General features: G+C 31.0%; 2 protein-coding genes across 2 annotated transcripts; one reads left to right on the top strand and one right to left on the bottom strand.

Moving 5' to 3' along the window:
• The first annotated feature begins 10,044 nt into the window (after nt 1–10,044).
• Nucleotides 10,045–16,137, top strand: LOC103875371 (protein NSP-INTERACTING KINASE 2). The gene is made up of 11 exons (XM_009153884.3): nt 10,045–12,325; nt 12,409–12,541; nt 12,622–12,693; nt 12,787–12,930; nt 13,037–13,108; nt 13,202–13,261; nt 13,470–13,567; nt 13,685–13,834; nt 13,922–14,263; nt 14,535–14,914; nt 15,621–16,137. Exons 1-11 carry the CDS (start codon nt 12,175–12,177, stop codon nt 15,948–15,950), a joined length of 1,932 nt encoding a protein of 643 aa, XP_009152132.2. The 5' UTR covers nt 10,045–12,174; the 3' UTR covers nt 15,951–16,137.
• A 2,998-nt stretch (nt 16,138–19,135) lies between these two features.
• LOC103875372 (basic leucine zipper 43) lies at nt 19,136–26,308 on the bottom strand. Its single transcript, XM_033272532.1, has one exon. It carries the CDS (start codon nt 22,122–22,124, stop codon nt 21,612–21,614), a length of 513 nt encoding a protein of 170 aa, XP_033128423.1. The 5' UTR covers nt 22,125–26,308; the 3' UTR covers nt 19,136–21,611.
• Between the last annotated feature and the right edge of the window lie 388 nt (nt 26,309–26,696).

Consider the following 26,696-nt stretch of genomic DNA (forward strand, 5'->3'; position numbering starts at 1 on the left):
CGTGATGATTAGATCAAAGTTAAGTCTTGCAGTAGCGTTTTAATCGTAGTGTCTAATGGTTTGTTTTTAATTTACTGTTTTTGATTCGGTTGAATTGTTACTTTTTACTAAAATTATCCTAATTATATTTAGTCTCGCTGGTGGATCTATTATTTGTAGTTTGTGGATTGTGGTTAATAAGATCTTTGTATGTATTTGTTACCGTCGTATGTATCTACTTTTTTCTCTCCAATAAGGTGATCGTTCGTGATTGCATGCTTTAAAATGCGTTAACAAAAATAATGTTTATCGCAGCAATATTATTTAACCATTTAAATAGAATGCCAATAAACTGTTTCGAAAAAATATCACTCAAGGATTGGAAATATTACTTTTTTCGAAGGTATATGGGTGAATATATAAGTTCCGCTGTACTCAAGGATTCTAAATTTGTCAATGATATTCGAGTGTTGGATAGGTTATTTAAAGGAATCTGTTAATATCATGAGCCATTAAATTAATAATATCATGGAACGTGTCCGTTAAGCAAGCATCGGAAGTATTATAGTTTGGGAATGTTGTGTAAACTTTTTTAAACAGTTGGAAGTGTTTTTATTTTACTTGCTTACTTACACCTAATATATTAGTTGTGAAGATTTATAAAATTTGGAAAGCAGTTTCTTAGTGTTAAAGTGTGCTAATCATGTTGTAGCAATCTATAATATATATTTTTTTTCTATAAGCATTGGAAGAATCGCAAAAAATAGAGCAAAAATCAACTATTTAAAAACAACTATTCTTCAGGTAAGCATTTGTAATTCGTTTTAAACGCGGCTACTCGTTCATACTAAGCATTCCTTTCAGGCTGATTAACCGCCAAAGATTCACTAATATTCCAAAAACAGAGATAAAATATCTGAGGAGAAGAGAATCATAAAAGAAAAAGATCCAAAGTTTATAATGAGAAACAAAGCTATTAGCAGTTTTTTAAAAACATAGATATGACTGATGACGGGCTGATAGGAATATATATTACCAATTACTCACGTAATTTTAGGTTTAATCGTTTGTATATATTTTCTAAGTGAAGTTGTCATGGTCTGTACTCTTTTTAAAGCTACGACTTTTAAACAATGGGGATGACGAATTTCTACTTTTCGAAAACGACAACTTATCAAGTAACCATTTATAAATTGTTCTAAAAAAGTGGCAATCGTTCGTCTCAACCACTCCTTTTTTGAAGATTAAGCAGACGAATTCCTTTATTTGGAATAAAATTCTAAATTTAAAACAACACATCACTGGCAAATTTTCAATGAGGTGGAACCCGTCAACGATTAATTAATCATCCAAAGCGGAGATAAAATCCCCGAACAGAAGAAAACATGCAAAGGAAAAACATACGAATAGATACTCCAACTACTCAACGGGGGCGCTTGAGTTTGTTCTCAGCGCCTGAAACCTCTGGAGGATCTGCTGCAGTACATTCCTCACCCAACTTGTCTCCCAAAACAGTAGGGCCCGAAGACAAAGCTGCCAATCCTACGGCCCCTTCACTGCCTGGAAGAATGTCCTCACCGTCCTGCTGAGACACATGATCGCGGTGTTAAAAAAAGGTGGAAAGAGTAAACATTTTGAGAAGTAAAATTGGACAACCTTGCCAGGGTTCTCTAAGATGGTAGCTTCAGTTATGGTGGAGACAGTGAAGGTACGGTGGTTGGGTGTGAAGTAGAAAGGTGTGTTGCCGATCTGGAACACAAACTCCCTGCCAGTTAGCTCTTCAAGGGCAACGTGGGAGATCCTCCTCTTCACCGTTCGAACCCTGAAGGAAGTCAGCAGTAATCAGAAGTAATAATAACCTTAAGTGATATACCTACGCTAGTCCATATGTTTGTGGTAAGAAAACTAAGTACCTCATCCAAACGGTTTAGGATTAACAGTGGTCACCAACATCACAGACTGGGTTTTTTATCCTCTGCTTTCAAGAGACCCCTAAAGGTTGATGCAGCCTCATCCCACAAAGATAGGTAGACAGTTACATTCCTGTTGTGGAAACAAAAAGTAGATAGTAGACAGTTGCAACTATTTATAGAGGCAAACCCCAACAATGAACCAATCAGCTATCAAGCAGTATGTTCGGTCATATTCTGACCTTGTTATGTACTTCAGTTATAAAGCATTTTCTATAATGTTGTGACTTATATAGGAGCAGTTGAATTCAAATAAGAAGAAGAAAAAGAGTGGCCCGAGTTGAAAGAATGTTTATATAAACGTCGATGACATTGGTTTTCTATCATGTAAGATCAGATCATACAAAGTTTTGCATTATTAATTTGTCTTAAAACGCTCAGACTTTCATCTTTGTTTATGAAATTTTGTAAGAGAGAATCAATCGCATTGGTCTTTGAATTAAAAATGTTATAGAATTTTGCTACCTGTTAGGTGATATTTTGTTCAAAGTCTAAAGCTATACCAAGATGCTTCACAACTTGAGATTACCACAAAAGTTTGAAAGAAAGTAAAATTTTACGTACGGTTCAATTAAGAGGCAGACCACAACTCTGGTGGTTGCTGCATTGTTCTTGAGATCGGACCCCTGCACAGAGCGTATTTCACCCACAACATCTGCGATTGGAGAACTATGTTAGCGACAGGGTATCATGATGAAATTAAAAGGACGTGGAGAAAGAATTTTCACCTGCGAGCTCTAGGTTGGTGTTCGCAAGCACTTGGAGGTAGTACGCCGCACCAAGAATTTGTCAAACTTGATCAGAGGAGCATCTGTCTGGACCTCACAAATACGTGTTGAAGGGGTGAAACGGATCACGTACTGATGCTTCAGAACGGTCCAGTTTCACCATAGAACAGGGTTTCAAATTAGGCCGGTAGTGGCTCGCCCCATTAGCAGGAATGAACCCGTGAATCACCAAGTCCTGCAGGAAATAAAAGAAGATCAACTATTTGTTGGTTTTCATAGAAACAGAAAGATGTATTCTTAATTTTTTTTTTTTAAACGGAGACCAAGGGAATAGATTCGACACAATTCGCACCAATTCATCGAGGAGTAAAATCGTGATCCCCATGAACTCTCCATTCTTGTTGATGTTCCGGGAATCCCAAAAGCGGATGAGGCGGCCAACGACGGACTGACCGGTTCTTCCGAGGCGAAGAGTCTCGAAAGTGGAGTAGGCTACAGCTGCGTTAGCGACTGGAGCAGATGATGAAGCCATTTTCGGAACAGAGATTAGAGACATAAACGAAGGGAAAAAGTGGAGCAGAAAAGTTTAGAGATAAATGAGAGCTTACCTTCGAGGGCCTCTATATAAAGGAGGCTAGAGAATCCGTTACAGGAAGAGGAATCGATACGCCGGTACAGAACGTGGAGGAGTCGAATAGATCAAGTGTCAGAAAGGAGCTTTCGAAATATGGAGCGCCTCAGACGAACAATCCCGAAGATGAAGAAGGTAACCCTGAGAGTTAACGGGCCAGCTGTTCAAAAAAAGAAGTTAACAGGCCAATGTTGTGAAGCCCATCAAGAGAACAAAGATTATAAACTTTAAACAGAAGCCCACGCGAGATTATAAACTTTCTGCGCCTCATGTTGTGAAACCCATAATAAACAAATAGAACAAAGATTAAACAGAAGCCCACGCGATTGAAGAAATAAAAATATTAATGTGGACCCCACAAAAACGCTGACGTGGCACTTCAGGAAAGACTCAACTCTACTATTATATTATAGATTAATTGTCATATATATGCTAATCATATTAGATAATTCCGTAACTTTTATTTAAAGAAATAATAGATAATATTATTTTGTACACTACTAGCCAGTTTGATAATTAGCTTAATAAAAAGTATAATAATCCATTCGTTCCGAAATAGATGACGTTTTGGAAATTTTTGATATTTCAAAATAGATGATGTTTTGATATTTTTATATTAATCTTAGTTTGACCAATGATGGTTTATACTTATTTTGAAGGATTGACTGAATTAATTTTGGTTTATATTTTTAATGTTACTTTTTAAGAAAGAGCGTATATTTTAATTATTGTGCATACACCCAAAACATCAAATATTTTAGAACATATGAAGTATATTCTTAAATGGACCAACTTGTTTTTCTAGAAATCTAAAAATTATCTTAGTGATAATACATGAATACAAAAGAAAATTTCAATGATTTTCAATTAATATATAGAAGATTATATATACATAAACTCTTAAGAAAATGATTTTTCGGGTAAGTCCACTCTGTCACACTAAATGTATTTTTTCCGGGACCGACCGGATCAGTCGATAGGTCTTATAAAAAAAAAAAAACCTTTTCGATGAGTTATACAATCACACTAAAGTAATGTCGTTTTGGTTTTAGCCAGACAGCTTTTGTCATTGATACGACGCCAGGAAATATTTGATGGATGTACTGATAACTGATGTACCCGTTTCTCTTTTATTCAACCCGGAAGATCTCTAGGGAGAAAAATAAAAGTATTTTGGTTTGATCTGTTTGTAATTCTCTCAATACTTTAATGTTTTAATCGGTGATGCGAAGCGCACTTTTTTGATGAACTATTACAAAATCTCCAAGCTTTCTTCGAATTTAATTACAATCCTCTATTAAAAAGTAATTATATAATACGTTATTGCTATATACTTAACCAGTATACATGTATTTTAAGTCATGTCAATTAATGTAAAAAAAATCAAACTGAATAGTATATCTGTAACAATAATAGGAATATTAAAGAAATATTATTCATAGTCTAAAGTTTGTAAGCATCATACAGCCATTGTGAAAAGAAACTGAATAAATGATAAATGTTGAGGCCTGAGTTGTCCTAAATGCTTTCGTGCATCTAACTTTCATGAACCTTTTTGGGTCACTAGAGAATATTTTATTTTACATTAATTTTCTTTTTCATATAAATTATCTGTGGATGCATATATTTCTACAACTTTTTATTTTTTTGCTAAAATTGGCACGTAATTGGTTATTGTAAACACAATTTCCGCGTTAATTTTTTGTTTAAATTAAAAGAATCCAATACCAAAAACGGACGCAGAGGTTAACCTTAGGGGGCACGTGCCCCATCTAATTATTTATTTTCCTTTAGTATTCAATATAAAATATATGAAATGCCTCCGTCGAAAATTTAAATACAGTGAGAAATTTGTTTGTGATTCACATCTAATTTTAGTTCTAGATCGGCCTCTGTCCAGAACAATACATGATCGAAAAATATCTGAGTCATTAGTATTCTCTATTATTGCTCCTCAAAGCACTGATTTCATCACATTTGTATAGTACAAAACTCATGTATATTTTTTTTTCGGTAGAAGATGCATATTTAGTTGGTCTGTATACTATAATTTTTTTCTTAAAAGTATGCTATAACTTTCTCGAAAAATTTCTTACAATATTTTTAAAAAATCGAATGCTGTTTGTGTCTCTGTTAATAAACAAATTGTGTGATTTAAGTTGTTGCCTATATTATCTTATCAAAACCATATTTTCACAATATGTAAATTTATATGTCACATCTTCAAAAATACGAAACTCAAGTGTTTTCTTTTTATTTTACCCTTTTTTATTTTTTTTATTTTACCATTTTGATCATTCACTAACCCGAAAAAACTATGTCATAGTCATAAATCACCATTAAATTCCATGAAAATATATAAAAAATAATTGATTATGATTTCTTAATATATGCGTAAAACTCTGAAAATCAATAATGTTAAAAATATAAAAAGTAATTGTTAGACAATATTTTTCAAGCACAAAAAGGTTGAGAAACGAAAAATGAATAAAAAGTGAAGGACAATATATGATTGAAGAGACAGACGTGGGGCTGCGCTTTTTACATCACTCATGGTCTTAATATCGTACGAAAATCTAATCGTTTATTTTTTAAGGCGATTGGTTTTAGATTTGTCAAAATTAAATTCCAGATATATCCAAGTTCTTTTTTTTAAACACATATACAAGTTCGATATTAGAAGCTTACAAGTGTGCAAGACCTCAACGTCTTTTACAATCTCATGAATCAAATCGTATGATATATATTGTCAAAAAATATACAAAACAATGGTAATACGTTACAGAAACCAAATTGTAAGGGGTGAGTCCAGAAGAACAATAATTTCCCACTCATTTGAGAGTAAATAACCCTAAACTTTAATTAGTGGGAGATATGTTTTTTGGTATAATTAAACAGTGGGGGATATGGTTTTTTTTTTAACCACAACAATTTTGATGAAATTCAATACAATGAAAGAGACAAGCTTTTTTTGAATATAAGTTATATTTATTCAAAAGAAAACAACCTTTTTGCGACAAATGCATCATGTTTGTAAAGAAAAAACTATTCTAACAATTGAACTTGAAACTGATCACCTTGTGGCAAGCCACATTGATAAGCCTTCTGCATATTTTTTCCTTCCATTTTTTGAAACAAGAGGCAATGGTTCCTTACTTGACGGTCCAGAAATTTCACAAGATCCCTTACTGTTTATGGAATGGCACCAAGTTGTCTGTTGTTTCTCTCTCTCCAGAAAGTGTGGACAGCGGCTTGCAGAGCGTATCAGATTAGATAAGTCTTTATAAAACCTTGACACAAAGGAGATTCTACAAAAAAAAAAGAGAAGGCGAAGAGAAGATAAGAGAACACTCCAAAGAACTATTTCGGTCTTCACTTTGCCGTGATTATTCGAGAGAGCACTTGAAAATTTGGTCGTAGCCAGATGTGAGTGATGTTGAGGGTGATGGCGTGGAGGAAAGCTTCTCTGATAACAAGAGTTTCAGCCATGCAAGTTGAAGAAACGTGATGTTGAAGAACAGAGCCTATATTGATCTCAGTTTATGATTGATAAGAGAAGATCCATAATAGGCCAACCTTTTTTGAATCTGCTTTTCAGACGTCATCATAGTTAGGAAGGACTGTTTTAGATGGTAGATATGTATCTTGTGGTGGTTACCGATGTGGGAGAAGGGTTTGACGGCTAAGCTCATGTGCTCTTTTCCATTCTTTAATGTCGATGATAGCTTTGAGGATGCTTTTTGTGGCGTCGAAAATCTGTTTTGGAAGACACAAAGTTTTCTAGAGGTCCAAAGCATCCATCAAAACCACAAAAAGGGATTAGTGGTGAAACCAAGAAGAGGAAGGTTATGCCACTTGTGCGATGCCTGAAAAGTCGTTTTGAAGTCAGTATCCTGATTTAGAGAGAAAGAGTGAACCCACGGGCAGATGTTCCACGTCTCTATAGCAAAAGGGCATTGGAACAAGATATGTGGGACTATCTTTGGGGCTCCACTTCTGAGACAAATAGTATCGAGAATGAAGCCTATTTTCTGGAGATTATCTCTTGTTGTTAGAGCATTGTGGGTGGCCTTCCAGAAGAAATTTTTTTTATCTTGGGCATTAGAGGAGGGTTCCAAATGTTCTTCTTCCAGTCCCAGGGCAAGAGGGCTGTTATTTGCATCCAAGAGTAAGGTAGTTGATTGGATCTTCGCAACTTTCATTGAGTGATACTCGGATTTTGCTGTGTATAGACCATTCTTTTGTTTCGGCCAAATGTATGTGTCATGTATGTCAAGCACACTAGGCTTGTAGAGAGGATGTGGTCTCTAAGATCTGGGAGAAGGTCTCCTATAAAAGCCTCGTTCCATTTCTTAGTCACCCTGCTTAGTAACTCAGAAACTGGAAGTATTGGTCCTTTATCTGGATAGGTCTATGCGGCATAGAATAGATTCAAGATGAATCCATGAATTTTTCCATATTCTCCGTTACCTTTTTTTTTCCAGGTATGTCAGTATTAGATCTCTGCCATAAAGAAACATTTTCCAACCATGTGAGATAGCTGATCCTGCAGAGATTTTTAGGAGCAATTACTTATTGCAGTATTTGTCCAGGAGTATTTTTGAGAGGAGGCAGTCTGGTTTCGTGATAGGCGCCAAGCAATTTTTGCAAGGAGAGCATGCTTGAAAACCTCTACATCACGAAATCCCAAGCCTCCCAAACCGTTCAGATAAGTAAGTTTCTCTTAAAAAATCTAGCAAAAAAAATTTTCTCCCTATTTACTGTTCTCTAGAAACTTTGTAAGGACGAATTGGATCCTTTTACAGAGATTCATAGGCAATTGAAAACAGATCATAACAAAAATTGAAATTATAGAAAGCACTAATTGTAGCATTGTCACCTTGCCTACGTCAGATTAAAACCAAGAGGACCAGTTGATCGATATTTGTTTCATACTTTCTACCATGGAAGAGAATATGTCATTTTTATTTATACCAAAATGCTCGGGTAAACCACTTCTGGTCTTTGCCTTTTCCGTCGCGAATTTATAGAAGTTAAATTAAATAAATTTAATATATAAAATCATAATTGTATAATAACTGATAGTGCAAAATAAATAAATAAATAGTGGACTTGGGGAGATTAAACACATTTACTGGGACAAACATCAATTTTCACTAAATATATCACCAAACTCAAAATTACACTAAAAATAAATAACATTTTATAGGGGTCATATGTCCCTCAAATCCTTCCCTGAGTATGTTATGTTCAATTTGAATGCAGTTCGATCTTAAAAAATTGGTGATGAGAAAGAAGAATGAGCTTTTGATGTTTAATCACTAGAGAATAGTCTCGCAGTCTCACACGTGTGTATCCAGGCATACAACATATCAAAATCATAACAAACTCATCTTTTCTGTTTTATTTTTTGCCTAGAAGTCCTAAATGAATAGCTAAAATCATGTTTATGCCAATGGCTGCATACAGTGCCGTGCTCAGGGTTTTTGAGGTCTAAGGCTAAACTAATGATATGATTTTTATTTAAATATAATAGTTATTAAATTAAGATTTATAATATTTTAACAAAATAATGTTTTTATTAAATTAATATAATTACTATAATGATATATTATATTATATATTGAAAATAAATTAATATCAAATATAAAATGATAAAAAGTGTATCTAAATTTATTTATAATATGATAAATAGAACTGTATAATAATAAATTTATATAATAAATGTAAGAAATATGAATATATAATAGAGTTAAATTATTTTGATAATATGCATGAAAAAATCAATAAAAGACAAAAATAATTAAATATCTAAATTTAGGATAATAGATAGGAATCGTAACATTTACTCTAAAAAATAAAACGAATATAAAATGAAATAAATGATCCTAGAGAGATTTTTTGTAGAAATTATTATCATCTAGTATAACTATTTAACAAAATTACGGAGTTAAATGCATTTTATCTAATTAACTACACCAAATAATAATCAAAAATGGGACCCCAAAAGTTAGTATTTTAGTGGAGACCTGAGACAGTTGCCTTTTTTTCTATGCCTATGGCACGGCTCTGGCTGCATAGGTCCTCATACTATATTACTATACAATAATCTCACTCAAAATTAATTATTTTATTGCAAGCAAAACTAATTATTTTCTTGTAAGTATAACCTTCAATGAAGTTTATGATTAATTAAAAAATAGTTAACTAAATTAGGTATTTCATCAAAACTTGTATTTATCCGGTGTTTAATTGTGAATTCATTCTAATTAGTTATTTTCAAGAAATGATTAAAGTAGTTTATATTAAAACTACAAATTGGATAGCCTTTTCCCACGACAATGATTTATTTCACAGAAGCTCAGTTCAACCTAAATTACAAGAAGTACATTATTCGTTTTACAATATTACACGAAATCAGTGAAATGCACTAACAAATTGAAGTAATGATGAAAGAGATAAGAGGACAGCTTTTGCTTTGTAAAGCAGTTTGCTTTTGTGGTTTCAAAAGTGACATGTCTGTTGACCATCACTGTGTAGACAAAGATTTGATTTTGTGTTTCTAAATAGTATAAGCTTAGATTTTTATTTTAGCTGATTGACTAGTCGTTGTTGGATTAGTTGCGCCTCAATAATTTTATAATCAATCGTTGATTAACAAATAAACTCAACCGTGAAGCAGTAGTGTTTAGGGCATCGCCAACCCCATTCTATTTTCTCCTTTAAAATAAAGTTCAGAATAAAAATGCTCTAATGGTACTCTATTTTTTACTCTATAATACTCTGTTTTCTATTCTATAATAGTGTAAACATATTTTTTATTCTATATATAGAGTAATTTTTTTTATTTTTTGTTTATCATTCTATTTTTCATTCTAAAATAAAATACCATTGAAACAACATCTAACTCTATTATAGAATTACTCTATTTTAGAGGAAAAAATAGAATAAACCATTGGAGATAGTCTAAAAGCATCTCCAACCCCACTTCATAATTTACTGCAAAATGGAGTTATGAACAAACATTAGTCTATAAAATAAGCATATGCATATCTAATTATACAAGTGTTACATTATTTAAAAGAGAGGTATATAACAAAAAGAAATTTGCTACTCTATTTTGCAGTAAGTTATGGAGTGAGGTTAGAGATGTTTTAAGATGCTAACTATTAAGTACCAAGCACTAATCTATAAAATAAGCATATGCATATTTAATTATACAAGTGTTACATTATTTAAAAGAGAGGTATATAACAAAAAGAAATTTTGCTCGTCTTCTAGTTTCATAATATGGTATAACTTTTTTTAATCTGAATTGATATCTCTAAAATTAAAGCTATAGTTCATAAAAATAAACGTATTCAAATCGTATTATGTTATTTTCTAAATACTTTTTTTTTGTTTTAGACCATTTTTGTTAAGCGGTCATTCAATGATTCATCTTTTGCATTTCAACTCTTGTATGTAGTCTCTCTTTTTAAATTAATTTCGAAATATATGTGTTTCCGTCCTATTAAATCTTAATTATACCTTATAATATTCACTTTTACTTTATTACTTGTGAAAGTACCTTCTACTATAGTCCACCGCATAATTATCATTTTGACATGACGAAATAATATGTTATAGCGTAAGTTCTGTATTTGTAGGGAAAGATGTCTGTATTTCAAGATGTTTATAACAAATGTAATGCGTCTATGGACTTTTATAAATTCAGAGAATACTCTGATAAAAAGGAACACATTGTTAATACTTGTTTCTCTCGAGAAAGTTAACGAATAATTGCGAAGATATTAATAAATAGTTAAATACTAATGGAGATGAGTGGGAATAAAAGCAGAGTTAAAGGCAAGACATTAGAGAAGAGAAAAAGAAGATGAAAAATTCCCTCGTCACTATTATCTCTCCTGGGCACAAGTGTCCCACTATATAATTTATGATTTATTTAACTTGCCCTAAATACAAATAATTTCATCTTTTATTTGTTCGAGGCAACCTGGGTTTTTTTATTCTTCCAGGAAAATGTACTACTCCATATGTTTTAATTTTATTATACATTAGACCAATAAAAAATAACAGGTTCAATGGTGCATATTTAGTTAGTGAATTCACTTTTTACCTGCTCCACACGATCATATTACAATTAGAAATTTGTTTGTTCTACTTCTATCCAAAATTCCTAACCTTTCGTCTATTGCCGTCCTAGATCCGAGAACATGGGCCTAATATGTGTTTTATAAGAGAGTTTGATTGTCGGTCGTTATAAATTTTTCCTGAAATGAAAAAAATACATAATTGAAATCACTTTACTAAATGGAAAAAATCGTATCTACGTAATATTTCATCGTTATACATTATATGTATATACTATCTTATGAATTTCCGTTTGTATAGTAAACAAGTTGTATTTCTCTTTTTAAATACAACCTGTTTAATGATGACTTGAACATATTTTTCTTATCTTTGAATCGATATTTAGAAACTTAACATTTGAATATATATATATGATTTTCGTATATGTATATAACTAGAAACTGTCCATAAACAAAAACTTATTGGCTAAATCAATAAACATACAGAAAGCACTATTTCATCTCTGTCATGATTGAAAACATTACAAACCAAAGAAGAAAACATTGCCCGATTTTCTTCCTGGCCTTTTCCTGTTTACAGTCTAAACACTATATGATAAAATAATTGGCAGACAAATCTTTCTCTCTCTTTCACTCTCAATACTCTCAGTCACAGACACTTCAATATCAACATCCCCTGTTTCTTGATTTTCTCAATCACCTGCGGACAAAGAACTGAAAACGAATATTTCATATTCAAAAAGATACAAAACCTCAAATACTCTCAAGTCTGAATGCAACAAGATTTTATTCAGACAAAGATGGTGCAGAGAAAAAGAGAAGTAAGAGAGAGTTATGCTTTGGCCTGTTCAAGCTTATTCTTCTTCATCGCTTTGCTATGTTCATCTTCTGCAGAGCTCACAGACAAAGGTGTTAACTATGAAGGTAATACCGATCATCAACACATTTTCTTCATCTATGGATTTTTTTTCCTTCCTAAAACATGTTCTTTTCTGTTTCCCTTTTAGTTCTTGCTCTAATAGGAATCAAGAGCTCACTGATAGACCCTCATGGAGTTCTAATGAACTGGGATGACACGGCAGTTGATCCTTGTAGCTGGAACATGATCACTTGCTCTGCTGATGGTTTTGTTCTAAGCCTGTAAGCACATAAATACACACATAATAGATATACTATGTAAACATGTGTTACTATCAGTCTTAACTTATATCTGTATGTAGAGGAGCTCCAAGCCAGGATCTTTCAGGAACTCTTTCATCCAGTATTGGCAATTTAACATATCTTCAGACTGTGTAAGTGTTTTAAATTATTAAACATTTTTTCGTAATCTCTTAATTACTTGGTTTAATTTTCTAATTATGCTTTTGGATACATCAAAAATATAGGTTATTGCAGAACAATTATATCACAGGACATATCCCTCCTGAGATTGGAAAACTGATGAAACTCAAAACACTTGATCTCTCTACTAATAACTTCACTGGCCAAATCCCATCCACTCTTTCTGCCTCCACAAATCTTCAGTACTTGTAAGTCTATCCATTTTCCAAATTATTATTAATATATATTTTTAATAATAATTGTCACTAATTGTTTATGGAGGAATTTTTATTTCTGTTGAAAATTGCGGAGCAGGAGGATGAATCATAACAGCCTGACAGGAACAATTCCTAGCTCATTGGCAAACATGACCCAACTCACTTTCTTGTACATTCTCTTTCTTGTATTTTCTGTTTAGCTTTCTTGTATGTATGTATATGGATATACAGTATTGTTTATATTTCGTAAAATGTTTTTTAGGGATTTGTCGTACAATAACTTGAGTGGACCAGTTCCAAGATCACATGCAAAAACATTCAAGTAAGTCTATTTCTGAAAAAGAATATTTGTCGCTTTACTCTGTTCGGCAAAAAACATGAGGGTAATTCCACATTCATACGCTACCCTAAGTAAACTGAGTATATAAATAAATATTTTTTTTTCGACACTAAAAAAAAATAATTAACTAAAAAAATAAAATAAAATAAAATATAGTATTTATATAACATTTTTTGTACTTATGATGCAGTGTAATGGGAAATCCTCAGATTTGTCCTACAGGAACTGAGAAGGACTGTAATGGGACTCAACCTAAGCCTACGATAATTAATTTGAACAGTTCTAAAGGCAAGTAAAACCTAAAACTTACTCATGGAGAAAAAAATGAAAAAATCTTTTGAATTCTGGAGATTTTAGGCTAAAATGTGTTTGTTTAATTGTTTTTACATTGTTTGTTGCTGTTAGATGAAGCTTCTGATGGAGGAACAAAAAACCGGAAGATCGCCATAGCCTTCGGTGCAGGCCTTACTTGTATTTGCTTGTTGATCATTGCCTTTGGTTTTCTTATTTGGTGGAGAAGAAGACATAACCAACAAATATTCTTTGACGTCAATGGTAAGTTAACAATGAAAATCAAATCCTTTTTTCCGGATTTATGCAAACAATTGAACCAATGTGTACATGAATTTGAAATGTTTATAGACCAAAACAAGGAAGAAGTATGTCTAGGGAACCTAAGGAGGTTTAGTTTCAAAGAACTTCAATCCGCGACAAGTAACTTCAGCAGCAAGAATCTGGTGGGAAAAGGAGGGTTTGGGAATGTGTATAAAGGTCGTCTTCATGATGGAACCATCGTTGCGGTGAAGAGATTGAAGGATGTGAACAATGGCGGTGGAGAGATTCAGTTCCAGACAGAGGTTGAGATGATAAGCCTCGCCGTCCATCGTAACCTCCTCCGCCTCTACGGCTTATGCACTACTTCTATGGAGCGGCTTCTTGTGTATCCTTACATGTCCAATGGCAGTGTCGCTTCTCGACTCAGAGGTATTAAATGATCTCAAACCGGGTTTTTTTTTGTTTAATTAGGGTTTTCGGTTCTTATTTAGATTTTGATCTCTAAAATTATATATAATGAACCTAACATAATCCGATTTTTTCATTTCGGTTTGAGGTTTTTGGTTATTTACTAAAATCAAGTTTTATATTAAAGTTATAGAAGTTTTAAAATTAACTATAGTGTGTGTATAATCCAAATCAAAATCTTAAAGTTTCTGTTTCTTTACATAGTTGAACCGGTTGGGTGTATGTGTTGCAGCGAAACCGGTATTGGATTGGAGCACAAGAAAGCGAATAGCATTAGGAGCAGCAAGAGGGTTACTGTATTTGCACGAGCAATGCGATCCAAAGATCATTCACCGTGACGTCAAAGCTGCAAACATACTTCTTGACGATTATTACGAAGCGGTGGTCGGAGATTTCGGGCTGGCTAAGCTCTTGGATCACGAGGAGTCTCATGTGACAACCGCCGTGAGAGGAACGGTGGGTCACATCGCACCTGAGTATCTCTCGACGGGACAATCTTCGGAGAAGACAGATGTGTTTGGTTTTGGAATACTTCTACTTGAACTGATCACTGGATTGAGAGCTCTTGAGTTCGGAAAAGCAGCTAACCAAAGAGGAGCGATTCTTGATTGGGTAAGTCAGCCGAGACAAGCCTAGTCTTGTTTCCTGTTTCAGTTATGTAAAATTCACTCACTTCTAGGTTACATATTGTTGGGGATAGTTAGGAAAACAATATAAATATATTTGTAGAAGGGTATACAACTTTTAAAGCTTAGGTTATATGTTTAAAAAACTTAGGTTATACAATAAGATACATTTTCTGTTTTAAAAATAGTACACAAGGGAACAATCATAAAATATTATTAATTAAAAATTAAATAGACTTTTATTTTATATTTGGGATTGAATTTATTGATTATGGTTTCAGGTTTAAGTTTAGTAATTAGAGGGTAAAGTTAGAATTTATGGTTTGGAGTAATTTAATCATTCTCTCTTCAATTAGTGATATTTTGTGATTTTTCTTATTATGTGCTGTTTTCACATATTTTTTTTGTTCTATCTAAAGGATTTACCTTATGTTATTTACTTTTATTTGGTTTAGTGTTTAGGATGTATTTATAGAAAATTTACTAATTTACAAAATGGTTATTTTGCTATACATTTTATTTTGTTAAAAAGTTTTTTGCTATACATTTAGGCTAATAGACAACTTTAAAAGCTTACGTTACATTCTTTCCATTACTTTTTGGAAATTTATTAACTTATAAAAAGAATATTTTGCTAAACATATAGGCTATAAATTATTAATTATCACTTAAGTTTATGGCAATACTTGTAGGTGAAGAAACTACAACAAGAGAAGAACCTAGAACAGATCATAGACAAGGATTTGGAGAGGAATTACGACAGAATCGAAGTGGAGGAGATAGTTAAAGTGGCTTTGCTTTGTACACAGTACCTTCCCATACATCGTCCAAAGATGTCTGAAGTTGTAAGAATGCTTGAAGGAGATGGTCTCGTTGAGAAATGGGAAGCTTCTTCTCAGAGAACAGAAACCAACAGAAGTTACAGTAAGCCTAACGAGTTTTCTTCTTCTGAACGTTACTCGGATCTTACTGATGATTCCTCAGTCCTGGTTCAAGCCATGGAGTTGTCAGGTCCCAGATGAGAAGATAATTATCGGATCTTGATATTTGTCATAAATATATGTAAACTTGGAATATGTTGTATGCTACAATCTTGTATATATATGTTCTGGTATCATAAGGACTCGTATTCTATTGTTGAAGCAGATGAAATCTGGAAATATTGTGAACTTTTTTTTTTTTGAGCAAGTGAACTTTTTATATGAGTTATGAGAATTTACTAATTAGTATATATATATTGAAAAAAAAGTTGTGAATTATATGAAATATGGGACTCAGGCATGACTGACATTTCGGTGATTCAAGAATTTTAATTTCAACGATCCAAAACAAGAAATGAAGATCCATAAAATAAAACTACAGAACATAAAAATAAAAAACAAATGAAACAGTGGGATCTAAAACAAAATCTTGAATCTGCTCAAACTAGATAAATCAATAAACCCCCAAAATTCCAAACGAGATAACCGGTCCAAGAATACAAAGTTATCCAATCCATTTTAAAACCGGTTTGGTTTGGTTATGATCCTGAATATGAATTCCTGCCTGATGTTGAAAGTCTCTCTGTTCTCAAAGCTCTCTTCTTTTCGGTCCAAACTATAATACCCGACCCGATAGCTTGAACCTTACTTCTTGCGTCCTAACTTTAATCGCATCTGCACATACTTAGCCATTTTGATTTTGATGGAAAAGAACACCTCTTCGACGTGCGTCAAAGACGCGCAAATAACTTTGAATTTAACCGTTGGAAACTCGATCCCACCGTTGAATATTTATCAAAGCAATTTCCTAATGGATTTCAACTCTGATTAGTGAGCTTTCACTTCATGTGACTTCGTTGCAGCAACACCTTTCCATAGACATCTTGAATATGTGATCTGAAACTCTCTACTTGATCGGAAATTCGATTAGTAAACCCCCAGCTTGAACACAATATTTTCTGGGTTTGACTTGGTCCAAATTTGAGTTGCTGCTTCTGATACTTGCGTAGGAAGCAAAGCTCACCACAACGTAGTCATTACTCCAATGACAGAGACATCAGTTTCTATGGATCCCCTGACATGTCCTCTATTAATGGAATCTCCATATATGATCTCCCAAACTCATATCTGATATCCCTCTTTCAAAAGTCCATCTCAAACTGTGTACTTCTTCCTCTTCTCCACCTTTGTTTCCTTCTTATTATTATGTAAAATAGCATAATATATATAATTATTTGTTAAATATTTTACAAATAACCTTCGAATTAGTTCCTTACTGTTTGCTATTAAACCAAAAAGTTTTTGATAGATTTTGTTACCCTGAATTTATCAAGTGAAGAAACAGCCGAAGATAATTTATAGTTCTGCATAGTTATATGTTTTTTCTGTCAACTCTGCATGGTTATATTATATGTAATCGTCATCATTTTATTATTTGGTCATTCCACAAATTAATATATGAATAGCTATATGGACTTAAGATTCGTTTCTGGTTTTTTCTTTCTTAGTCTCGAAAATGCCCATGTTTCGCGATTCTTTGTCTTCTTGTGTCCCCTTTTATAAATTTTGTCTTTTTTTTTTCATTTTAAACTTTACTCATCAACCATACTAGAAAAACTATTTTTAAAAAAAATTAAAAAATCTATTTTCATAACATTTAGTTTTAATTTCGTCAATTTTTTAAAAAATAGAAAATAATCATTTGTAGTTTTTATTTAATTTAATTTTTAATCTGATTGCATTTAAATTAGTTATATTAGTAAAATTATTTTTCATTATTGGGACTAATAATTTTATACTATTTTGTTCTTTTTAGAACTAAAATTTAAGAAATTTTAGTTTTGTTGATTTTAGTTAAAAAGATTTAACTTATTAAACCTTTTAAATGGTATGTTAACCATTCAGTTAAATTGTTTTATCATAGCTATATTTTAAAGTAAAATTGCACTTTCTATACACAACTTATCACCTATTTAAGCAAATACCAATTTTCGCTGTTATGAACTGTGCACTAATTATAAAGATATTGGTATCCTTATAGAATCTACGAAATACACCCTAAAATACTATAATCATCTTTTTCCACAGGGACTTATCATATTTTTGGCACAATCTTAATCAATATTCAGCCTATCTTTTTACTGTTCATACAGATCTCTAATTTGTGCATTCTTTTAGTATTTTGGGTTAATTTACTCTATTTTAAATATGTTTACTAATTTAGAAGCTTGATAGATTTATCCTTACATTGAGTAATAAACTTATCTTTACTTAATTAACTCTACAAAAAAAATTAAAATATTTTTTATAATTTTTAAATATAGCTTTACTTATCTAACTATCCACAAAAGTATAAATATTTATATAGTTTTTTTATCTTTGATACGATATAATTTTTTAAAATATCTAAAAGTATGGTTAAAAATATCTATACAAATTGACCATGTTTTAATAATGTTAGTGTCATGTAAACTTTAGAAAAGTAATATTATATTACATATAGAAATATTGTAGTGACGATTTTTAAAAAATTAGATAAATTTTGGAAATATCCTTTAACTATGGTAACTACCATATACTTATTATTTTATATTTGAATTTCAATAAATGAAAGTTGTGTTATAATTGTGTTAATCCATGTCATAGTTAGAGAGACCATGTCATCATTTTCAATAGGTCAAGTTATCATTTTTTCTGAGTAATATATAAATATAGTAGTGACACGAGTTTTTAAAAACTAGATAAATTTTGGAAATATTCTTTAACTATGGTAACTACCATATACTTATTATTTTATATTTGAATTTCAATAAATGAAAATTGTGTTATAATTGTGTTAACCCATGTCATAGTTAGAGAGACCATGTCATCATTTTCAATAGGTCAAGTTATCATTTATTTTTTAGGGGAGTTATTGGTAAGTGAATTTCATTGTTATTGGTTCTTGAATTTCAAAATTTTTAAAAACTGTTATTGGTTTAAGAATTTTCAGAATCCATTCAAATTCCTTGTTATTCAAAACGTTTAGTTATTGTTGATTATATAATTCTAACTACATCTAGTGTTATTGAGAGATAAACTATATCCATTTTTACTCATAAGACTCAACTTTCAAAATATCATATGTATTGATTTTCAAAATCCATGTGATAAAAAAACTAGAAAACAAAATAGTTATACTTACCAAATATATATTGCACTTTAAATCCAAATTATATGTCCAAAACTATAATTTATTACATTTATATACATTTACTTTTTGAATATATACTTTTATACTATTTTATCATTTTTCAATATATAATTTTATTTCTATATATTAAAAAAACTTTTTTTTTAAATAGTTTCAAAAAGCATTTTTTGAATTTAAAAAGATTTTTTTTGTAAAAATAGAATAAATTATTTAAAATTTATAAGAAGTTTGAATTTAAAGACATATAATTCAAAATTAAAAAAAAATATTTTATTTTTTTTATTTTTTATTATTTTAAAGGAATGGGTAAAATAGTTTTTTACCTTTTTATTTTGGTCATTTTCCTCTTTAAATGTTCTTTTTGTAACAAAAGCTTAAAAGAAACTATTTAAGAGAATTGCCCAATTTTGTATATATCATTATTATTAATTTGAAAGAAAAAAATAAATAAGCATGCTATATATGATTTAGAAAATAAATAAATTATATATTTACTTTACAAAAATAATTACAGAAAAGAGGTAATACAAATTCATGAAAATCTATGTCAATCTAAAAAAGTTATGATCAAATTTCATAAGTCAGTGTATATAAATTTTCACAATCTTAAAATCTATCAACTCTTAAAGTTCACAAACTCTATACAAATTCATTTTCTAGTAATCCCCCCTTAGAATAGTTGTAAGGAAGACACATGAGTAAATCATTTTTCAAAATAATGTCTAAGAGGGATGTTTTGATACACTCATCTACTGTATATATAGTCATTCAATAATTATATTCAGCAATTACCGATATCTTTCTTCAAGCAATTACCAATATCTAATTGAATATTTAACATTTACACCCAAAAAAAAAATATCTAATTGAATAATTCTGATATTGGACAAATGCACGACAAGAAAACATATATTGGGCGCGTGATGGATTACAACTTGATGTAACCAATGAAAAAGTCTTTGGGATAGAGACATAATATTGTTCTACAATTCTGTTTTTTTTTTCATAGCAAAAAAAAATTCATTGGAAGCATTTTCATATTGGCAAGCGTTGTGAATAGAAGGACTATGGTGTCTACTGTGCTTAGGTTCAAAACCGATTCGTAAATACTACTCTAATAGTTTTATTCAATCATTTTCTGTAGATAACTTTACCAATCCTAACCTTTGATTCCGGGGATGATATATTTTTATGTGGTTAAGATTGGTCGGTACTAGCATTACTGACAATAGATATAATGTGAAGCTTGTGGTTGAAAATAGATGCAGTTCATAAGAAAAGACTATTACTATCGATATGTATGTTCAAGTAGGCCAAAAGTTAAAAACCGACAAAAAGGTAGGTCAAAAGTAATTAGAATAAATAATACATCGATTTATTGCTCAAAATTTGCATAATAGTAGTTGTTCAAAAAAAAAAAATTGCATAATAGTAATGCGCCAGGTAAAATTCAAGAATGGCGCAAGGTGAAATGCAAGAAATCATTCTTGGTGGTTTGTCAAGAAATCATTCTTGGTTGTCACGCTGGGGGGGGGGGGGGGGGGGAGGGGGATATGCTATTATGCTTTAAGGTTGAAATATTTTTTAATAATGGCTACAAGAAAATAAAAAAAAGTCTCATGATTAAGAACTTGATCAAGTTGCCTAAAAAAGAAAAGTGGCCACCATTATTCGCAATCTTTTGTTTTTGTTCTTGTTTGTCATAAATATTTTTAATGATGTTCACTGCAAGTGTATTTATGCGGCGAGCAAACTCTGAAAATTGTTAATAGAGTGCGTCATAACTGATCTACATTTTATCTATTTTTTTTCTGCAAGTCACACATGCATATTATGATATGTCGGCAATTATTGTAGACAATTACATTATAAGTTCCGAATTCCGATAACTATTTTGCCTTTCATTATTTATTTCTAGAAATCTCTTACTGGTTCAAAGTATAAGTTTCAGAATATATACTTCAAACATTGTTTTATGGGGAATGTGGATGAGTTTAAATAGGTTTTTAAAGTTTCATTAACATATATTTGATTCTGATTCTGTTACGTGGTGACAGAACATATTTTAGTGGGAAAATGACAATATATTGAAGACATGAGGCGAAATAAATTAACCCAAAAATCACATAACATCATTTATCTTCTGATATTTTGTTATTACAAACTTTAATTAAATCATGGTAAGTAGAAAATAAAAATAATAATGGAATTGAGGATTGAATCATTTAAAATCGGAAGTGCAGAATACCAATCAGATATATACTAAAGTAATATACTAGCGGTATGTATATGCTATGGTTTGTGTATTGAATTTGATATATATATATACAAAAAAGTAGAGAGTAGAGAACAAGAATATGCTCCAGAACTGTATTACGTTTTTTAAATTCAGAGTATAATACAATATGGTACATGATCGTTACCAACTTTATATTCGAGAACCAACCATAACTCAAAATCTCTGCCCCTCCGATTCAACTTGAAGAAACACTAAACTTCTTCGAGCTCTCTTAAAAACTGTTGTATTTGTTAGATTTTAGGTCACAGACAAGCCGTCGGAGATCAGAAGCTTCTTCTTTGAGTTTAGAGTTCTCCTTCAATACGTTATCTTGAGTCTCCAATACGCTGTTCAGCTTATCGATAAGACAGTTGTTATCGTTGCGAAGCCTTATCACCTGAGACCAGAGTTCATCGAGATGTCTTTGTTTCCTCATCCTTGACCTCCTCGCGGATTCTCTGTTTGAAAGCATCCTCCTCTGCTTCCTCTCGTCGAGTATGATGATGCTCTGACGATGATTATGATGATAATCTTCGTCGGAAGTTGAGTTGTTGCTCAACATGAGATCTTGGCCGTTGGATGATGAGGAATAGTTGTTGTTGTTGATGAGATCGTTTAGGTAGTTCAGTGAAGAGGAAGAGGTTGGAGATGAGGGCATGTTTATTACGTTGAACTCCGCCGGGATCATAGTTAGGTCTTCCGGCGATAGGTATTGGAAGTAACCGGTGATTTCCGCCGGAATCATGGTCTTAGTTTGGTATATAAGAGTAAGAGATGAAGATGGATGAGTTTGAAGTAAGAAGAGGGAGTGGGGAGGGTTTTATATAATGTTCGAGAGTTAGAATAAGAACGAATCATTGATACGTGGGTCCTATCGAGTAAAAAACAAATTCCTTACTATTACGTTTCGTAATTTATACAGGCAGAAGAGATGTTAAAAAATATATACAGGCAGAAAAGCAAAAAATCATACATCCTATATCTATACTACTAATTGCGAATTTATGTTGTGCATTCGAGTTCTCGCGTTAAATAGTTAAACTGTTTAAAGTCTTTATTACCTTTAATGAATAATTGTATTATTTATTAGATTAAATTATTAGTGATTTTTTGCATTCGAATTTTCACATTAAAAGTTAAACTGGTTAAAATCTTTGTTTTTTGCATTCGAGTTTTCATCTTGAAAGTTAATCTGATTAAAGTCTTTATTACTTTTAACAAATAATTATATTATTTATTAGATTAAATTATTAGTGATTTTTCGCATTCGGGTTTTTACGTTAAAAGTTAAACTGGTTAAAATCTTTGTTACCCTAAATAAATAATTACTAGATTATAATATTGATTATAATAAAAAATGTAGCACAATAACGAGCATATATATTTTGATGAATAACTTTATCATACATAAATAATTTGATAATCAGTTTAATTTTCTTGGAATGTAAATAATAATTTATTATAGTAGTCTTTGAATTAGTAATGCATGTATGAATAGACAAGAGTAAAATGTTTATGTCTGCATACGGTTTTCATAGATGATATCGGATCAAAGATAATAGATCGAATCAAACTGTTTGTGGAAACAACTTATATATACGTCATTATTTCTTAAAGATATGATGGGGAATTATATTTCAGCTGGTTTATGTTTTGTGCACTTGCATTGACTTGAGAAGTCTTTTAAGAAAATATTTTTTTTCAGATTCCTCATTATGCGGATTGGATTCCGGCAAGTAAGAACATTCTTGTAGCACGACATATATCTATATATAAAATGTCCAACATTTAATTTAATACGACAACAAATTAATTTATAGTTTATATATGTAATGATATCCCTCGTAGATTATACTTACAAGTGAATTTATCCAAACACAATTATCACACATATACGAGAATATAGTTTTCATAAAAGTTACTGATGAGAAAAAATAGATTAAAAAAACTGTAGATCATTTGCAGAAACTATAAATTTTTAAGTGCCATAAAATCATATTAAGTAGACATCGTGGAGCATGCTAGCTTCATTGGATAATTCCTATAGCAAGCAGAAGGAAATGCTAACTTCACTACAAACTAAAGTGCGATGCTTCACCTATTCTAAGCTTCAACTATATGATCATTGTAGTGCTTAAAGAATATGTGTGTATGAAAGAATTTGATATTTTGATACATGATGACCCGGTATCTCCACTTTAAAACACTTCCACATATTTATATTTATGTCCATGTTTCAGTTTATTTTCTTTCATGATCTCAATGATAGTAAGATAATGAGTTAACCATATGTTTATATGCTGTTCGTTTCATTCTATTGATCGAATTAAAAATCATTGTTCACATAAAACTATATTTTTGGCTACTATATCTATTAGGCGATCATGGTAGCGATCCACTCGCGCTTTCCCTGCGGAAACTAATTAACTAATACTATAGTAACTAGTTAAACCTATCTTATAAGATAACGGAAGCCATTTTCTAACCCCTACCATTGTGGACACGTATCTACCCGACCGAATAAAAGTTTAATGGGGAATATATGTTTCAGAATTTTGGTTAGCTAGCTAACACATTGATTAGATCATATAATCGCGGGAATCGGGATTAAATTAATGTTAAAACGGTGAAAGGTGAGGATAAGAAGAGTGTTTCCTAATACTAGTATCTCGAGTTGCTGCTTTCTCCTATCGGCCATAAGACTATGTACAATGAAGGTGTTATACATAGTCTGTGCAACAACACCTATCCGTCTCTATCTGTCTCTATCCGTCCGTATTCATAAAATAATTGTTATATATAATTAACATTTAGGGTTTATCAATCACCATATTTATTTAATCTAATAGTTTGCACAGTGATGTCCAAAAAACTTAACGCAGTTACACAACACCGCCACCGTGGTGACCGTACCAGTGTACCACCAAATTAGTTTGTGGATGTGAGAGTGTGAGACTGTAGTTATATAAAAATAAAGTAATCATGATTAATGATAAATAAGGAGAATAAACCATGAAAAAAACAAATACAAGCATAGATACAATATTTGACATAATTCTTGCTGAAATCTGTATTAGTGTATTACAGTGTTAGAATTATCAGCAAATAATATACTTTTTTCCAGAAAAGGGAGCCAAGAAATATGTAATCTACTAATTAAAATTTTCGAATAGTATATTTTATAATGTATTTTAACATTTAAGAATTAACCATTGGGAATAAAAGACTCATTAAAAATGTAAAATGCAGCTTATGTTATTCCAAACAGTTGTGTTAAACCATAAATATACGATGTTAAGAAGTTATAATTAATAGTAATAAATTAAGAAATCACGACAGAATTATCATTTAATTATATCTACGATTAAGGAGAGCCACATGAAGCCACCATACCAAAATAAACAAAAGGTTAGATGTTAATCAATGAAATATATCATTGGCACTTTTGAACCTAACTTCTACTAACTGGCGTCAGCAAATGTCAAAGCACAATGTGTAGAGTCTCCATTTTACGGGATTTCAGATTTTAAGATCATCTCTAATGATTTATTTTATTTTTCCTCTAAAATAGAGTAACTCTATAAAAGAGTTGGATGTTGCTCTAATAGTACTCTATTTTAGAGTGAAAATAGAGTGATGAACAAAAAATAAAAAAATTACTCTATATATAGAATAAAAAATAGGTTTACACTATTATGCAGTAGAAAATAGAGTAATATTAGAGTATTTTTACTCTAAACTCTAATTTACAGGAAAAAATAGAGTAGGGTTGGAGATGCGCTAATGAAGGCTAATTCATTTTATTATAAACATCGTTCTAATTTTTTATACACATATAATATGAAATTAAAGACCAAACTTGTTTCCACAAAAACATGAAATTTATCAAATTAGTATTAACTTTAAGTTACAGTGTTCAGAAAAAGTATTAACTTTTAGAAGAAAATATAGAGATTTACTTTACTCCATACTATATTTAGTGAAAACTATATAAAACTTTGCACTCAAAATACAAAAGAAATGTATTTTCTACAATTTTCGCGAGAACTAATTGATCCTTAGAGTCTACTCGTTATATTGTACGACATATTAGGGTACAAATGTGAATTCTGATTTTGAATAATCGATGACCTATAGTAGATATTTGGTATATATAATTTTGTAGATTTTTCAGATTGAAATCTTCTAGTCGAAATGTATTGTTTTCTGAATAAATTATTTTTACTATATGTAATTTGTATTCTATAGAATATATCCATTTATATTCCTGTTTATCACTAGGCAAATCAATTCCCATTTGGTAAATCCGAAAAGTGACCATCTCCCAAATTTATAATGCCTTATGATCAATCATGCCTCCCCATTTTTAGATGAGCACAAACATATTCTCAGTCATATTATAATGCGTGCACATATATATACCTACATATCTTGATATATATAAAATCTCGAATCCATCTACATAAAGAAAATACTTATATAATGTTATTCCAACATGTGATCTAATTGTAAAAAAATCTATTGATTGAGAATATGACTGAGAATATGTTTGTGCTCTTTTGTTATTATGTGTGGCTGTTCTTTTGTTATTATGTGGTTATAGATTTCCTTAGGCGGCCGGTAAGAATCCATCTCCTCCACACAAAGAATATTGGATATATGCATATTTCTATAACGTAAAGATTTTCCAATGCGTTTAAAGTGAATTTAATCTGATTCTCATTCGCCAAAATCACGTCTCTAGCTCTGTGGTAGTAACAGTAGGGATTCCATATTATATATGTTGGCATAAAGACAAAATTATGTATCTAGTTAAAACAATACATAATTGATCAGGCACACATGTGAATGCACTTGTCTGCATAGATGTGAGTCAACTTATGTAAATATTAAAAAAAACGTGGAAGCTAAATTAATCTAAAACAAACGTTTAAGGTTTTCTTTTATATTATCTTATATATTAAAATAGAAGTCACAACCTTCATTCATGTGTAATTTTTTAAAAAAAATAGACCTAATGAACCTATTATTAAAAAATCATGTTACATTTAATTTCTAATCTTATTATTTAAATTTTGGGCCAACCAGAAACTTTTATTGGGCTATTAATAATTAGATTTAAAGAATATATGATCCATTGGATTTATAGATAGTATAAATTAAATAGATATAATTTAATTTTGTAATACTATACCTCCATATTTTAAATATTTAAATATTTGTCGATGTTAATTTTTAAAATTATAAAGATTTTTTTTTTAAATAACAAAAATCATATTATCTGACAATGATTAATCTTTACTACCTTAAACCAATG

Source organism: Brassica rapa, chromosome A06, assembly GCF_000309985.2.
Source record: "Brassica rapa cultivar Chiifu-401-42 chromosome A06, CAAS_Brap_v3.01, whole genome shotgun sequence".
Taxonomy (NCBI): Eukaryota; Viridiplantae; Streptophyta; class Magnoliopsida; order Brassicales; family Brassicaceae; genus Brassica; species Brassica rapa.

Coding starts and splice junctions, on each gene's coding strand:
- LOC103875371 (XM_009153884.3), top strand. CDS start 12,175: ATGCAACAAGATTTTATTCAGACAAAGATGGTGCAGAGAAAAAGAGAA. Junction 13,262..13,469: donor TCACATGCAAAAACATTCAA/GTAAGTCTATTT, acceptor CTTATGATGCAG/TGTAATGGGAAATCCTCAGA. Junction 14,264..14,534: donor TGTCGCTTCTCGACTCAGAG/GTATTAAATGAT, acceptor TATGTGTTGCAG/CGAAACCGGTATTGGATTGG.
- LOC103875372 (XM_033272532.1), bottom strand. CDS start 22,124: ATGATTCCGGCGGAAATCACCGGTTACTTCCAATACCTATCGCCGGAA.